The sequence below is a fragment of the Lycium barbarum genome, chromosome 8, assembly GCF_019175385.1.
Source record: "Lycium barbarum isolate Lr01 chromosome 8, ASM1917538v2, whole genome shotgun sequence".
Classification (NCBI taxonomy): Eukaryota; Viridiplantae; Streptophyta; class Magnoliopsida; order Solanales; family Solanaceae; genus Lycium; species Lycium barbarum.
Window position 1 is genome coordinate 110,820,161 of NC_083344.1, and position 16,839 is coordinate 110,836,999.

General features: G+C 38.4%; 1 protein-coding gene across 2 annotated transcripts; it reads left to right on the top strand.

Moving 5' to 3' along the window:
- Positions 1–2,170: 2,170 nt before the first annotated feature.
- Positions 2,171–15,233, top strand: LOC132606694 (uncharacterized). Of its 2 annotated transcripts, none has more exons than XM_060320294.1 (7): positions 2,171–2,446; positions 4,436–4,621; positions 13,136–13,276; positions 13,756–13,864; positions 13,962–14,023; positions 14,476–14,579; positions 14,770–15,233. In XM_060320294.1, exons 2-7 carry the CDS (start codon positions 4,529–4,531, stop codon positions 14,873–14,875), a joined length of 615 nt encoding a protein of 204 aa, XP_060176277.1. In that variant the 5' UTR covers positions 2,171–2,446; positions 4,436–4,528; the 3' UTR covers positions 14,876–15,233. The 2 variants fall into 2 exon arrangements, with proteins under 2 accessions (XP_060176277.1, XP_060176278.1); XM_060320295.1 differs by lacking the exon at positions 2,171–2,446 and adding an exon at positions 3,866–3,890.
- Positions 15,234–16,839: the final 1,606 nt, after the last annotated feature.

The following is a 16,839-nucleotide window of genomic DNA, read 5'->3' on the forward strand; positions in this document are numbered from 1 at the left end:
CCATATCATAAAATATTGCCATCATGCATCTTTGAAAAGTTTCAGGAGCATTGCACAAACCGAATGGGAATGTAAAATTCCCATAAGGACAAGTGAACGTGGTATTTTCTTGGTCCTTGGGGGAAATTGTGATTTGGTTGTATCCCGGGTATCCATCCAAGAAGCAATAAAATGCTCTCCCCACTGGCCTATCATGCACTTGATTTATGAAAGGCATTGAGAAGTGATATCATGCATTTGATCCATGAAAGGCATTGACAAGTGATCTTTCTTTACCCAATGGTTGAGCTTCCTATAGTCTATGCCTACTTTCCACCCATGACCATATGCATTGGGATTAGTTCATTATTCTCACTAGGAACCACGATCTTACCATCCTTTTTTGGCACATATTAAACCCTAATGCAACTGCAGATATTGCCCAATTGTTCTTGGATCACATTTACAAGCTTCATGGCATGCCAAAAATCATTGTTAGTGATAAAGATCCAATGTTTGTAAGCAATGTTTGGCAGGAACTCTTCTCAGGAGTCACATTGAGCATATCAACTGCATATCATCTCGGTCTGTCTAACAGATGGAGATGCTCAATAGATGTTTGGAGATATTTCTTAGGTGTTATTGCTCAGATATGTTCACCTATAGATTGGTTCCTCTATCTCTCTTTGGCTAAATGGTGGTATAACACTACCCATCACTCAGCTAGACACAAAAAAAAAAAAAAACTTATGAGGCCCTCTATGGTCAACCCCTTCCCATACATTTACCCTCCCCCCCCCCCCCCCCTCCTAAAAAAAATGTTTCAAAAGATATTGTAAACGAGCAAGTAGAATGAGAGAGGTGAAAATGCAGCTTTATAAGTTCCATCTTTTGAAAGCATAATAGAGAATAACATCCTATGCCAATAACCACAAGACTCATAGGATCTTTCCAGTAGGAGATTGGGTCTATCTCAAGATCCAACTCTATAGGCAACACACTATTTCTGCTAATAGCCAAGTGCTATGGGCCTTACCAAATTCTACAAAAGTTTGGTCAAATAGCCTACAAATTAACCTTACCTTCCCAAGTCACTATACACCCTACCTTCCATGTTTCGCTACTTAAACCATGATGCAAGACCCCAGATACCATCAATCACCCTCCTATCCTAATTTAGTCATCTTTTACTGCCCAGTTCCTAAGGCAGTTATAGACAGAAGAATGATCAAAAAGGGAAATCGAGTAGCATTTCAAGTTCTGGTTCAATGGAATCAGCTACCTCCTGATCAACTTATATAGGAGGATCATCATGCCTTGAAGATGAGACCTTCATATTTCTTCTTTGAGAACAAGGAAGGTTCTTAAGGGAGGAGAATGTTGTGTATGCCAGAGTTGTACCAAGAGCTTGCGTGATGGAACCTAGCCGTTAAATGATGGGTTTAATTGAGTCTTTTATATACACACTTTAGTCCCTTATTTTTTTAAGTTGTTAGTTTGTTTATTTCCAATTAAGCCCCAAGGCTTTGCCTTGTTAAGCATATTCCATCCACCTGCCAAGCTAGTTACTGGCAAAGTACTACTCATCCTTGTATGACTTAGGATAGCTGTCAAATTAAAGCTGTAACTATTCCCTTTTTAGATATCAATGATTATCACATAATTTAGCTCTAGATTTTAGTCTTAGCTTTTCTCTATTTTCTTGTTGTTCTTCCGGCGTTGCTCTTTAAAGCTTTGATCGCAGCACCCTAACATCTGTTCAAATATTAACTGAAGGAAACACATGTGCGTTATTGTTAAATTCGACAAGTTCACTCTTAGTTTGTGCTATTCTCGATTTTGATATAGAATCTCGCACCCTCTTGGAGCCAGATTAAAGTCTGAGAAAATGATCTCTTATGGCCACATAAAATATTGAATAGAAGAAAATAACTTTGTTCGATTTTGTGTGTCTTATCTTCAAATCTCTTATTAATAAAAATGAATATCACTTATCAAAAGGATATAAAACTAAAAATAAATATATAAAGGATTACAAAATCAATTGACCCATCCGAGGAAGTTTTCGCTGGTTGTCCTTTTCTGGAATAACTGTTTACCAAATGACCATTTCTTCAATCAATTTGTTTATCTTTTAAATCATGGTCTAAAATCTCTTTTGAGCAAACTGAAAATCTTACAAGAAAATGTAGATCACAATCTAAAATTCTACTATAAGTTATTGTAAGAAAAACAAAATAGACGACAGTGTAATATTTCATCAATAAAATTGAGTCAGCAAACATTGGACTTAAGAGTTACCCCTACGTTAAAATAGTACAAATTCCAAATGTTGACCCCCCAAAAAAGTAAATTTGCACAAATCATCCATGTTTTAAGTTAAAATAAAAACTCGGTGGATCTATACATACAAAATTCAGTACACAAACAGCAACATTAACTTCTGCTGATTCCTTCTTTGATTCAGGTTTCATTTCTCTTTCAAATCACTAATTACTACTTTAATTTTTTCTTTTCTTTTTTCGTATATGTGCAATTTACAATATTGGATCACAAGAGAATTAGTGTTATTTGTTGTATTACAGCTCAAAAATCTAAATCGGTACTTTAGGTATCCTTTTTTTTTTTTTTTTTTTTTTTTGTAATTGGAGTACTAATTCTGGTTGCAATTTCTGGGAGAATAACTTTTTTTTTTAAAAATCGTAAGTCCTTATTTAAGATAATTAACAAAATTGAATAATGTTCCATAATTAATTTGATCTATATGCAACAATGACAACAAATACTTCTCTGTTCTAGACAAGTTGGGGTTATTTTATTTTGTGTGTTAATTTTTATTTTTAATTATTGTATTTCAATGGAAATGCTAATGGTGTACATAAAGATCATACAAATATATTTGGTTGTTTGAATGTACTGAAAGTGAAAAAAAATGAAAAGTGTTTTCAAAGTTGGAATTTTCATGGCCAAAGCTGATTTTCAAATAAAGTGAAAAATTTCGAGAAAAAAGTGAAAAATTCTCATGGCCAAACGGGTCCATAGTAAATGATGGACTGAACATTAGTGTTTATTACTCTATCTGTCCTGGTGTGGAGGATAATTGTCATCCCCAAATATAAATGACGCCGTTCTACTAATAATATTACTCCCTCTGTTTCAATTTGTTTGTCTGGTTTTGACTTGGCACGGAGTTTAAGAAAGTAAAGATGACTTTTGAATCTTGTGGTCTTGAACTAAAGATATGTGTAATGTACTAAAATGCTCTTTAATCTTGTAGTCTTAAGCATGCCATGTGGAAAGTTGGAATTAAAGAGTTACTAGAAAAGGAAAGAGGGATTCTTGTTGAAACGGAATAAAAAGGAAAGTAAGACAAATAAATTGAACCGGGGGAGTATTTGTTACTTTTGTGGTGTGGGGTGGATTCACTAGCACTGTAATGCCAATTCCTGAGATTGCTGTTGATCCTTGATATTTAGGGCTGCATAATATTCAGTTGGTGGGATAGAAGAAGAGTAATTCTCTCTTCGTTAGAAGTTACAGTTAATTAAGTGGTAACTTCAGAAAGAGAGAGTTGCGGTACCAGCTACTCCTCCGGTTCATAATAAGTATCCGCTTAGCCTTTTTATTTTGGTCCAAAATAAGTGTCCGCTTACATAATCAAGAAGGAATTAACTTTATTTTTTCAGATTTGCCCTTAGTAAGTGCTAAGTGACTAGATCCCACGGTGTCCAGTTAATAGTAATATGCAAATTTTAATTAAAGATAGTTTAGTCAAAATATCATTTTTTTTTTGTAGGAGTTAGTATTTTCTTAAGGGGTGTGCTAAAGGTTGAGTGAACAGTTATGTTGAACCAGAGGGAGTATAAGCTACGTTGCTTGAATTCTCCAAAAATGCCACCGGGTGTATATAGGTACCTCCAAAAGTATTGCATTTTTTAAGGATCCGACACAGGTGCGATAACATTTGTGGAGGATCTGAGCAAGGCCATTACAAGCATGTGTATTGAGATGCGAATGGGGTTTTCCAGCTGCCAGCTGGGTTTGTAGAACTCCTAATTACTGATATTGGGACTTCAATTGCATTTCTACGTGCCTAGCGAGCATCATGATTGTTATGGGCATCCTTTCCCAAATATAAGAATGTTCATTCACTTTAGTACTCCGTTCGTCCCAATTTATGTGACACCATCTGATTTGGCACGGAGTTTAGGAGAAAAAAAAAAGACTTTTGAAATTTGTGGTCCAAAAATAAGCCTTAGATATTTGTGTGGCTGTAAATCATCTCATAAAAGTTAAATTGTTTCTAAATATAGAAATGTGACATTCTTTTTGGGACAGACTAAAAAGGAAAGTGTGCCACATAAATTGGGACAGAGGGAGTATAAGCTTTAGTTTGTTCATATTGACATGTCTCTTTTGCTATCCATGGAGATGGTAATGGGTCCTTTCCTTTCAGGTTTCGTTGTGATGAGTGATGACTAGAGAACAAGTCGCCATATAGCCTGTTGCAATTTGTAGTGAATCATAGAGGAAACAGAAGAATATAGAGATGTTTTCATTGTTTTATGGACTATACAAATACATGTTTAGCAAGACAGAGTTTCATGTCCTTATTCTTGGAATTGACAAGGCTGGGAAAACGGTACATTATTAACTATTTTCTTCCTTCATTTTTTTTTAATAACTTTGACATGCGATGTTTCATGTACTTTATGCATCTATTTTTACGTTTAATAGTTTTTAACCACTTTTTATTTTGTTTTTGATAAGGCTTTGATTATTTTAACATCCCGCCCACATAACATGATTATATATATCTCTGTGTTTCATTATTTAGTGAAACATAGGATTTGAAGCTATATATGGTACCTCTGATTGTCTTAAATCAGTTTTGTAGTGGGTTTGAGACCAGCGGTAGGTTTTGAAATTCTAGAAATGGTCTTTTGGGGGCTAGTCGTCCATCTCAAAATTAAATGTATTTCCGGTAGGTCATCGTTTAGGTGTCTTACTTTATATCGCAATGATCTTTAAAGTTCAGCACTAAAACACTTACAGATCTAGAATAACTTAAGGACAGAAATTCCTCTAGGTTTACATGTTAAAAATATGAAAGGGAGGGGTCAAATGGCTAATATATTGATGGAAGCTGAGGTAATAGTTGTGTTCTTTTACTGTTTTGTGGCTGCAAAGATTATGCGAAGCGTGTAAGGAAATGCAGAAACAGCGGTGAATAAGTATAGGATAGAGAAGAAAGATGGGAAAGAAAGGAAACAGGAGAGAGAGAGATAAAGGAAAAGTAATCACTTGAAGCTTCTCTGAGATCATTGTATTCACTGTGTCAAACACAAAGATTAACATGACTTTTGTGAGAGGGAAAGCTTAAGAAAAGAGCAGAAGTAAGCACCAACTTTTGACAAGCCCCAAGGTAGTTCAATTATTGAAGTTTGTCTGAGAATTTGGATTACACTTCATGTTGTAATATTTTCCAAACTTTCGTGGATTAATATTTATATCATCTCTTGCTGGTTTGGGAAAAATCGACCATGAAGAGTTAAAAAGAGGGCACCTCCTTTAATATCCCAGTTTAATCAATAGAATTCTTCATCAGACATTGTCCTCCTTGATAGAGACTCTTCGTAACTAAAATGTCTTCAGTTTCCTCCTGAACTGTAGAAGCAGCAACCACATTCATCTTATTAATATCTCCACGATGGACTGTCTATGGAAGACATTGCTAATTCCCGTGTTCTCTGGCAGTTTGATGTCCTGCATTTTGATAATGAAGCTACTTTTTAGTGTGGGTTGGGAAATGTTTCTGGTCACTGAACATTAATATAAATCCCCACCTTCAAATTCTTCTCATCGTCAATGTAGAGCTGGATAACTTTTGTAATCTGCATTACTATAGATAATCTTGGGTCGTACATTAGTATGAATTTGATGAGCTATGCTCAGTGAATGCTTTCCTGTGGTAGCCCGAGAAGGGTAAGGGAACCAAGTCAATAGGTTTCCTTGGTTGCATATGTTGGGTCTCACATAGTCGTGATGTAAGCGCTTACCTCATCTTAGTCGTGATGTAAGCGCTTACCTCATGATAGTCGTGATGTAAGCGCTTACCTCATGATAGTCGTGATGTAAGCGTTTACCTCATCATAGGAAATTCATTCCTATAAATAGGTAGCTTATGGTTCATTTGTAAGACATCATCAAGATCATTTGCTAAACACATCCCAAAGAGAGAAAAAAAAATCTAAGAAAAATACTCTTAGTGAAAGGCCTAAGTAAGAGAAGGTCTTTGAGAGAATTTTCTGTGGTAAAATTCTTGAGTGTAATTGGGATTCGGGTTGTGAGGTTGAGTGTTGTAAACACTTGTAATATTTCTTCTTTAATAAGATCTGCAGCAGCAACGTGGACGTAGCTCTCACATTGAGGGTGAACCACTATAAATCTGTGTGTGCTATTTATTCTTCGCTTACATCACGGCGTAAGTAGGTGCTGTCTAAGGAGGTTGGTATTTAAGTGGTCCAGCTGTGACCCTCCAATCTTTCCTGGGAACCTGCTTACAAAGGTCGGATTTGGGATTCAAATCCTAACAACTGGTATCAGAGCAACAGGTTGTGTTGTGATTTAGAAACGATGGGAGGCGAAGATGGTACGACGCACGGCATCAGTAAATTCGATGGTACAGACTTTGCGTTTTGGAGAATGCAAATTGAAGATTATTTATATGGCAGAAAGCTTCATGAACCTCTGAGTCCGAAACCAGAGGAGATGAAGCAAGCAGATTGGAATCTCCTCGACAAACAAGTTCTGGGAGTCATTCGGCTGACGCTGTTAAAGAACGTTGCTCACAATGTGGCAAAGGAGAAGACCACTGCAGATATGATGAAAGTATTGTCTGACATGTATGAGAAACCTTCGGCAAATAATAAGGTATTTCTCATGAAGAAACTATTTCATCTAAAGATGATGGAAAATGCTCATATTGCTGCACACGTAAATGAATTCAATACCATTGTAAATCAATTGTCATCGGTAAAAATTGACTTCGATGATGAAGTGCAAGCTCTAATTTTGTTGGCATCCCTACCAAATAGCTGGGAGCCAATGAGAGCAGCGGTTAGCAATTCTATCGGCAGTGGCAAACTAAAGTTCAACGATGTTAGGGATCGTATCCTTGCTGAGGAAGTGCGCAGGACAGATTCTGGAGAGGCATCGACGAGTTCTGCTTTTAATGTTGAAAACAGAAGCAGAAATTATGACAGAAACTACAACCGAAATAGGGGCAGATCGAAGTCAAGGAATGGCAGGGGTCAATCCAGACCAGGACGAACATTTGAGTGTTGGAACTGTGAAAAACCAGGTCACTTCAAGAAGAACTGCAGGGCGCCAAAGGAGGACAACAAGGGGGCTGGAATCAACGCTGCTACGGAAGACATTGGCGATCCGTTGTTATCGGTTGACAGCCCGATAGACTCTTGGGTGCTTGATTCAGGAGCGTCCTTTCATACCACCCCACATCATGATATAATGACAAACTACGTGGCTGGGAATCTCGGCAAAGTTTATTTAGCTGATGGAGAGCCGCTAGATGTTGTTGGCACGGGAGACATTAATTTGAAGATGTCAAATGGATCCTCGTGGAAGATTACTAAAGTTAGACATGTTCCCAAGCTGATGCGAAACCTGATCTCAGTAGGTCAGCTTGATGATGAGGGATATGATTTCAACTTTGGTAATGGGTCTTGGAAGGTGGCGAAAGGTGCTATGGTAGTTGGCCGAGGAAAGAAGATTGACACTCTCTACATGACGGCTAGCTGTCGTGATACTGTTGCTGTGGTTGACAACACAAAGAAGACAGATTTGTGGCATTGTCGGCTAGGGCATATCAGCCAGAAGGGGATGAAGCTGTTGGTGAAAAATGGTTTAATTCCGGAGCTGAAGACGGTGGACCTTCATACGTGTGAGAGCTGCATTCTCGGAAAACAAAAGCGAGTAAGCTTCTCAAATGCAGGCAGGGAGTTGAAGGTCGAGAAGTTGGAATTGGTGCACACAGACGTGTGGGGACCTACCATTGTCCCCTCTCTTGGAGGATCACACTACTACGTGACCTTCATTGATGATTCAACCAGGAAGGTATGGGTTTATTTTATGAAAAATAAATCCGATGTGTTTAGTGTATTCAAAAGATGGAAAGCCATGGTCGAGAATGAAACAAACCTCAAGTTGAAGTGTTTGAGGTCCGACAACGGCGGAGAATACACTGATGGTGATTTCAAACGGTACTGTGCCGATAATGGGATCAAGATGATGAAGACTATTCCTGGAACGCCGCAACAAAATGGAATAGCCGAAAGAATGAACCGAACGTTGAACGAGCGTGCTCGGAGTATGAGAATATACTCTGGACTGCTCAAGACATTCTGGGCAGATGCAGTCAATACCGCGGCCTTCTTAATTAACCGAGGACCGTCAGTTCCCTTGGATTTCAGAATTCCAGAAGAAGTCTGGAGTGGTAAGAAGGTAAATCTTTCATTTCTGAAAGTGTTCGGCTGCTTATCATATGTTCATAATGATGATACGGCTAGAAACAAGCTTGATCCAAAATCAAAGAAGTGTTACTTTATTGGCTATGGTGACACCGAGCTTGGGTACCGATTTTGGGATGAACAAAATCGGAAAATCATCCGAAGCAGGAATGTTGTCTTCAACGAAGAGGTACTGTACAAGGACAAGCTGCAAAAGAATTCAAAATGTCAGGACAAGGAATCGGAAATAGTCGATTTAAGGGACTTCCCGACACCTGAGCCACAGCCAGGTACAACCGAGGCAGAGGAACAAACAATCCGAGAAGGTGCTGATGAAAGTGTTGATTCTGAAACAAATGAACAGACGCCAATCACAGAACTGCGTAGATCATCCAGGATCAGGAAGCCGATTCACAGGTACTCTCCATCCCTCAACTACATTCTACTCACTGATAGAAGGGAGCCGGAATGTTATGAAGAAGCAATGCAAGTCGATGAATCGACTAAGTGGGAGCTGGCAATGAAGGATGAGATGGATTCACTATCAAAAAATCATACATGGGAATTATCCGAGTTGCCAAAGGATAAGAAGGCATTGCAAAACAAATGGGTTTATCGGATAAAGGAAGAACCCAATGGAAGCAAACGTTATAAAGCAAGGCTGGTTGCAAAGGGATTTCAACAGAAAGAAGGCATCGACTATACGGAGATCTTCTCTCCCGTAGTCAAGATGGTGACTATCAGAACTGTTCTTGGACTGGTAGCAAAGGAAAATCTACATCTGCAACAGATGGACGTGAAAACTGCATTTCTTCACGGTGATCTAGACGAGGAAATCTACATGCGACAACCGGAGGGATTCAAAGTCAAAGGAAAGGAGAATCTGGTGTGCAAACTTCAAAAGAGTCTGTACGGACTAAAACAGGCTCCAAGACAGTGGTATTTAAAGTTTGACAGCTTTATGAAGAAAGCTGATTTTTCAAGGTGCGAGGCAGATCACTGCTGTTACTTCAAAAAATTTGAAGACTCGTACATGATACTGCTACTCTATGTTGACGACATGCTAATCGTAGGAGCAAACCTACAGGAGATTGATCGGTTGAAAAAAGGGTTATCGGAAGAGTTTGCAATGAAGGATTTGGGAGCTGCAAAGCAAATCCTTGGGATGAGAATCGACCGAAGCAAGGAGGGCATCAAACTCTCACAAGAAGAATATGTGAGGAAAGTTATCAAAAGGTTCAACATGCATGATGCCAAGACTGTCAGCACTCCGTTGGCTGGACACTTTCGGTTGTCAAAGGATCAGTCGCCGACAACCGAGGATGAGAAGAAGCATATGGACAAGATACCTTATGCATCTGCAATCGGTAGTCTTATGTATGCAATGATATGTACAAGGCCAGACATTGCACATCCAGTGGGAGTTGTCAGCCGATTTATGAGCAATCCGGGAAAGCAACACTGGGAGGCTGTGAAGTGGATATTCAGATATCTGAAAGGCAGCTCGAGTTCAGCTCTGTATTTTCGAAAATCAAAAACAGGATTGCAAGGGTATGTTGATGCTGACAACGGTGGTGATATTGATAGCAGAAAGAGCACATCCGGGTATGTTTACACCTTCGGAGGTACTGCAATATCTTGGGTTTCCAAGTTGCAAAAGATAGTAGCTCTCTCTAGTTGTGAGGCTGAGTACGTTGCTGTGACGGAGGCCACAAAGGAAATGATGTGGCTACAATCTTTTCTGCAGGAATTGGATCAGGACCACGAGGGAAGTGTGCTATATTGTGATAGCCAAAGTGCCATTCATTTGGCAAAGAACCCGGTCTACCATGCTCGAACGAAGCACATACAACTCCGGTACCATTTCATTAGATCAGCTTTGGAAGATGGAGCGCTAGTGCTTGAGAAGATCGCAGGGAGTCAGAATCCAGCAGACATGCTGACAAAGGCAGTGACGATAGACAAACTGAAGCTATGCTCAGCTTCAGTTGGCCTGCACGAAGTATGAAACTAGGAAAGAGCTGCTGTATCGATCAAAGTGTGAAGACAAATTAAAATTAGTCTTCAAGTGGGAGATTTGTTGGATCTCACATAGTCGTAATGTAAGCGCTTACCTCATCTTAGTCGTGATGTAAGCGCTTACCTCATCTTAGTCGTGATGTAAGCGCTTACCTCATGATAGTCGTGATGTAAGCGCTTACCTCATCATAGGAAATTCATTCCTATAAATAGGTAGCTTATGGTTCATTTGTAAGACATCATCAAGATCATTTGCTAAACACATCCCAAAGAGAGAAAAAAAAATCTAAGAGAAATACTCTTAGTGAAAGGCCTAAGTAAGAGAAGGTCTTTGAGAGAATTTTCTGTGGTAAAATTCTTGAGTGTAATTGGGATTCGGGTTGTGAGGTTGAGTGTTGTAAACACTTGTAATATTTTTTCTTTAATAAGATCTGCAGCAGCAATGTGGACATAGCTCACATTGAGGGTGAACCACTATAAATCTGTGTGTGCTATTTATTCTTCGCTTACATCACGGCGTAAGTAGGTTCTGTCTAAGGAGGTTGGTATTTAAGTGGTCCAGCTGTGACCCTCCAATCTTTCCTGGGAACCTGCTTACAAAGGTCGGATTTGGGATTCAAATCCTAACAGCATACCCATCTGAATTTCAAAGGGCCTGGGACCAGTGGTTTGGTTGACACTTGACGGAGCTATTGAGGGTTATAGCTTAGTGCTCTGAAATGGCAAATTTGACCAGAATCAATACTTAGGGAGTCTATCGAGTCACATGAACTGGACTTTCTCTATGCAGTCTATGGTGGTTGCCATGATACTGCTGAAATTTATATAAATCTATTAGAAAGTAACGAGCCTGTGGAATTGCTGATGAACCTCCGTGGATGATGTAAATGTTAATCCAAGAAAGTTTGAAAAGTTGATGTTACCCTTATCAAAAAAAATAAAAAGTTTGAAAAGTTTTCTGAGCAGAATTCTGCTTGTAATTTAAAACCAAGCATTGCTATGTGATAAAATTAAACCGTGAAGTTGGGCAGCCTACCTTCTTGATGGATTATCAATAGGGGAAACAATACTAGTCAATGAATCTTAAAATTCTTGTCGCAAGTTGGACCCTGATTGGACCGCAAGATAAGGTCAAACAAGATTGCTAGAAATGTAGACAAATCACTGCCAGAGTCTTGAGTAAAACCCTAGATTAAGAGGATGAATTGTAGAAAAGGAGAAGAGTTTTTTTTAAAAAATCCAGATATCTAGGCACCCAAGAATGTGGCTAGTGGTCAATGAAGTGAGTCGAGAACCATGAGGGTCTCAGTTTCAAATCCCAAAGAGACAGAAACACTAAGTGATTTATTCTCATCTGTTCAAGTCTTGGTGGACAGAGTTACCTGGTACTTGTTGCTGATGGGAGATAGCAGGTATCTCGTGGAATTAGTTGAGGTGCGGGCAAGCTGGCCCGGAGACCACGGTTATAAAAAATAAAAATAAAATCTAGATATCTAGAAACATGCACATATCTACTGATGGAGCACATGTTCTTAAACTTAGGAAGCAAGAAGACAAAAAAAAAAAAAAAAAAAAAAAAAAGAGAGAGAGAGAGAGAGGGAGAGAAAGAAGTAGTCCATATCCTTTGTGAAGAAGAGATTATGGGAGTTACAACAGGGTCTTTTGGCCTTGGAAAAGGATTTGGTTTAGCAAGGCTAACAACAAAGGTGTTTTGGCCTTGAAAAAATTTTGTTTTAGCAAGGCTCCTTTGAAGATCTCTTGCTTCTCTTGGATTGCGGCTAGGGAGGCACTTACTCATTCCAATCTCTAAAAGAGGGGATTTCAACTTTGTAGTAGATGCCCCATGTGTGAAGAGCACTCTGAAGATGTTGGCCTCCTCTTTTTGCATTGTAGGGTTAATAGTCAGCTGTGGAGCATGTTTCTGGCAATCCTTGGCATATGTCCAGGATTGTGCAAGAAATCACACAAGACCTGGAATACCATCCCTCAAGCCAGTTGGATTGTTTGGCTCGAAAGAAATGACAGAATTTTGAAGCCATAGGAGAAATTTACATAGCCTTAAACAAGGATGTAATTTTTTTTTTTTGCTAGCTTTTGGGTGGAACCTGGTTATTGTACAGGATGTTGATGCAAATTTAGATACAAGAGGGGATCTGCACAATCTGTAGTTATGTCTTCTCGCAGTGGCTTAGTGCAAGCATTTATTATATCTTCGGTTACTTTTAAAAATAAATTAGCGTATGGGAGTAGACTACAATACAACAGTACTAGAGCTAGAGTGGAATGTGGATATATGAGTGAAGTCCATTTTAGCTTTACTCTATAAGATGAAAAGTTGTCCTTCATACTTATTAAAGTAAAGTTGTCCCTGAAATTACTGTAGTGTGCTGTGAACACTGATCTGAATTGCATCTTTTTTTTTTCCTTGACATGCCACTGATCTTAATTGCCTTATTACTCTTTTTTATTTGCTTTTAATTTTTAATCTTTTGTAACTTCCCTTTCCTTTTGTGCGAATTTCACATGCTTAGCCATTTCCAGATATTTTATCAAAGTCTAGTCTTGAAAGGTTTCTTTCTAATCCTCCTTTTTTATTATTAAATTTCTAGACATTGTTAGAGAAATTAAAGTCACAATACTCAAACTTGGAAGGCCTGCCACCAGATCGTATTGTTCCAACTGTGGGGCTCAATATTGGTCGTGTTGAAGCATCAAATTCAAAGCTTGTGTTTTGGGATTTAGGAGGTCAGGTATGAACTTCCTTCCTGTGATCTCTGAGATGATTAAATTTTCCATTTTAGAACCGTAAAGGGTCTGTAAAATAAATGCAGCAGCAGATAAAATGTATGATGTCTGACAAAAGATAAGGTAGAGGTGCTTGACATCAGGCATCTGTTTTATACTTATAAGTTTGATGATGAAGTGCATGTTTTGTTATCACAGTTGCATGATATTTGGTGTATATCGTGCAACTTATGATGGTCATCTTCTACTCTTGTTTAGGACATATATATCCCAAAAGGATATATAGAAACAGCTCTTTCAAGCATGACCCTTGTAATAATGGGTTGTGGAATTATACAATATTCTTACATTTTCTCGCTAGAGCTTAGTCAACAGATAGGAGGGTGTCAGTTCTCTGACAGCAAGATACTTTTTATTTATTTCAGCCGGTTATAGACATTCATATAAGTTTCTCTGACTAACATGAGACTGTTTATACTTCTAGCCTGGTCTTCGCTCGATCTGGGAGAAGTATTATGAAGAGGCACATGCTGTGATATTTGTTGTTGATGCTGCTTGTCCATCACGCTTTGAGGACTCCAAATCTGCACTTGGTATGTACTGTTGTTTAGTCATGTTTACAAGATTTTGTCTAGTTCACCATTAGTGGGCATCATGGTTTATTTATTTTTTTACTTCAATGATTGGCAGAAAAAGCTCTCCGGCATGAGGATCTGCAAGGAGCACCACTTCTGATATTAGCAAACAAGCAGGTAAGGCACAAAGCAGTTTATTCCACACAAAAGAGGTTCTTTATAGTGGATGTTATTAATTGAAACGAGCACAGCTTTTTCTCTCTTCCTTGTCTACTTCATTTGTCTATAATAATTATATTTCTGTAATCTCTGGATTTAATAATGTTTGTACTTTATTTGCCAAGACTAGATGTTTTTTCATTATGTTTCTTGTTTTATCGTTGTCAAGAAGGATTCTATCCTACATGTGCCTCCATCAGAAAAGAAAAAAGAGATTCAGACTATGCGACTAGCAGATACCGACTTCAGTGCTATAGATATTCCCTTGATTCCTTTATAAGTGTTTTGCTTATCTGGCTTCGCCTGACTTTTTCCGGAGGGAGATGGTGACAGTTGACTTATGACATTAATTTTTTTTTGTGCTTGATGTGACTAGTCATTTGCTTATGCGCATCAATTTGTCAAAGCAGGACCTTGCAGATGCTGTATCAGCGGAAGAACTTGCTCGGTATCTGGATCTCAAGAAACTCGATGAGAGAGCTTACACCTTTCTAGCTGTTTCAGCCTATGATGGGTGAGTAATACTTCTTCTTTATCAGTATCACACATAAGAAAAACTATATTCTCCAGGTTAGTCGTATAGAAAGCCAATTGCATAAAACCATTTTCCCAGAAGGTTCGACACATTATGGTTTAAAAGCTCTATCTAAGAAGCTCTGCAAACAAGCTTGAATAATACAAGCTTTTCGCTTGCTTGATTGCAGGTTAGGAATTAAGGAAAGTGTGAATTGGCTCGTAGATGTAATGGAGAGGAGTAAGAGAACTGAAATGTTGCAAATCCGAGCAGGGGCAAACCTTAGTTCAACTTAGAAGGAATCCTCCATATCGCAATAATTATTACCATACCATTCCTGTAACTTTTGTAAGTAAATCAGGTTCACATTTTAATCCCTTGTTACCTGATATTGGAATTTCGCCAGTGATACGTGTAAAATGTGCTGTTAACCTCCACACTGCAACAATGGGTGAAGTTTACCTTCAAATTATGCTTCCTCCTTATAAAGTCTCTGATTCTCACCGTCGATGACTTGTATCGCTTTTCATTCTGAATGGAAACCAGTTTATCCACTACATTCATATGATACCGATGGGTGAGATGGAGCATGTGGCAAGATATTTCTTTTATTTGACAATGTCAAGAACAATATAAGAGTAAGATTTCTGACTAGTCCATTGACAGATTACTTGTACAGACATTTCTTGAACTTTGTGGATCCCTAATTATTACAATGTTCTGGGAAGGAGGGAAAGCGAGTAGGAAGTGGGACAGAGTGACATGGTGTGATGTCAAGTGATTCAACTCATATATAACAGACTCGTACGTTGTATTTTTTGCACAGAAGGGTGCGCGTTCAATAAAGTTGCAATGAAGATTATGGATTCAATTGTCACTAGAGAAAAAAATTGGGTGATCTCTTTCTATATTTTTGGTTGGCAAAGTTACCTGGTATGTGTAATGGTGGATGGATGCAGGTCTTCCTGTGAAATAATTAAGATGTGAACAAACTGAGTTGGACACCACTATTTTTATAAATAGAAACTTTAGTAGTAACTTTTATTTCCAATTTTAAAAAAAAATGTAGTAATTTTTATTTCCTCCTCTGAGTAATACTCAACTGGGAAATCACGAGCTTAGATTTGAAGTGTCAAACTTTGGGTCGATTTTTCCCCCTGGAAATTGGTTACTTTACCTTCTACAGTCTAAAAAAGGGTTTTTTTTTTTTTTTTTTTTGGGTTGGGGGGGGGGGGGGGGGGGGGGGAGGGTGTTGGATTTCTGTGTTCTTTTACGCAATTATGGATAGCTTATTCAAAACTTGTTTTCCACACGCATAATCTTACACATTCCAAATATATAGTTAAGTAGAGTGAGTTCATACATCAAATTTGCATATAGTAAGCTTTTCTTTGGACCATACACGAATATTTTCTTCGGCTTGAGGCATCTTTCAAAACGAAGCACATTGGGCTGGCTAATCCAGATCGCATCGTGTAGGTCCACTAAAGGGGCTAAACACTTCCTACCAAGAGATCCTCTATTTTCAAGGTTCGAATCCGAGATTTTTTTATCAAGGAGTAAGGAATTCCTACAATCCCAACACAACCCCTTCATGGTCATAAACAAATATTTTTGTGGTTCTTCCATAGAGCAGTTAATTTGTTTTGAAGCTTTTCATGTGTGACTTCTTCTCCTCCTCTTTCTCTCTTTTCCACCCTCAAATCTCCATGTATTTTCTTTCCCGAACACTTTACTTTGTTCCTCATTTTCTAATATTCGCATTTATTCTTTGATAATGGAAGGAAACCAAAAAGTAAAAAAAAGGAAGACGAAATATGAAGGTATAATTTGCAATTATTCATGTGTAGAAATTAAGAAAAATGAAGGCCCATGCCATATGCCATACCGCATAGGTAATAGTATCAGTTATGACAACAGCATAATTCAATAGCATACTGTGTCAAGGACTACTAAGCATGTGTTGGTTGAGTGAATAGGTATGTCAAGGATTGCCTTTGCACCCTCAGAGATGAGTTCTCCTTCGCTTTTGGTGTTGTCGTTTGGCTTGGAAAGGAGATTCCACCATTAGAAATCTTATTTTCCTTCCAAATTACTACAAATTCTACTTCTCCTTCTTTCTCTTCTTTTTCTGGTTGGATTGAAATGATTTTTGTCGAGTGCAGCAATGGGTTGATGATCTAATGGTGGTTGGATGATGGTGCTACGGTGGTTTTGAGTACTGTTGAGATGACCGTGTACTGGATTGACTTTGAAGGAA

What these genes read in the sequence shown, in the direction of transcription:
- LOC132606694 (XM_060320294.1), top strand. Translation starts at nt 4,529, where the DNA reads ATGTTTTCATTGTTTTATGGACTATACAAATACATGTTTAGCAAGACA. An exon ending in TTGACAAGGCTGGGAAAACG is followed by an intron (nt 4,622 to 13,135) that starts GTACATTATTAA and finishes TTAAATTTCTAG; the next exon opens with ACATTGTTAGAGAAATTAAA. An exon ending in GCTGTTTCAGCCTATGATGG is followed by an intron (nt 14,580 to 14,769) that starts GTGAGTAATACT and finishes GCTTGATTGCAG; the next exon opens with GTTAGGAATTAAGGAAAGTG.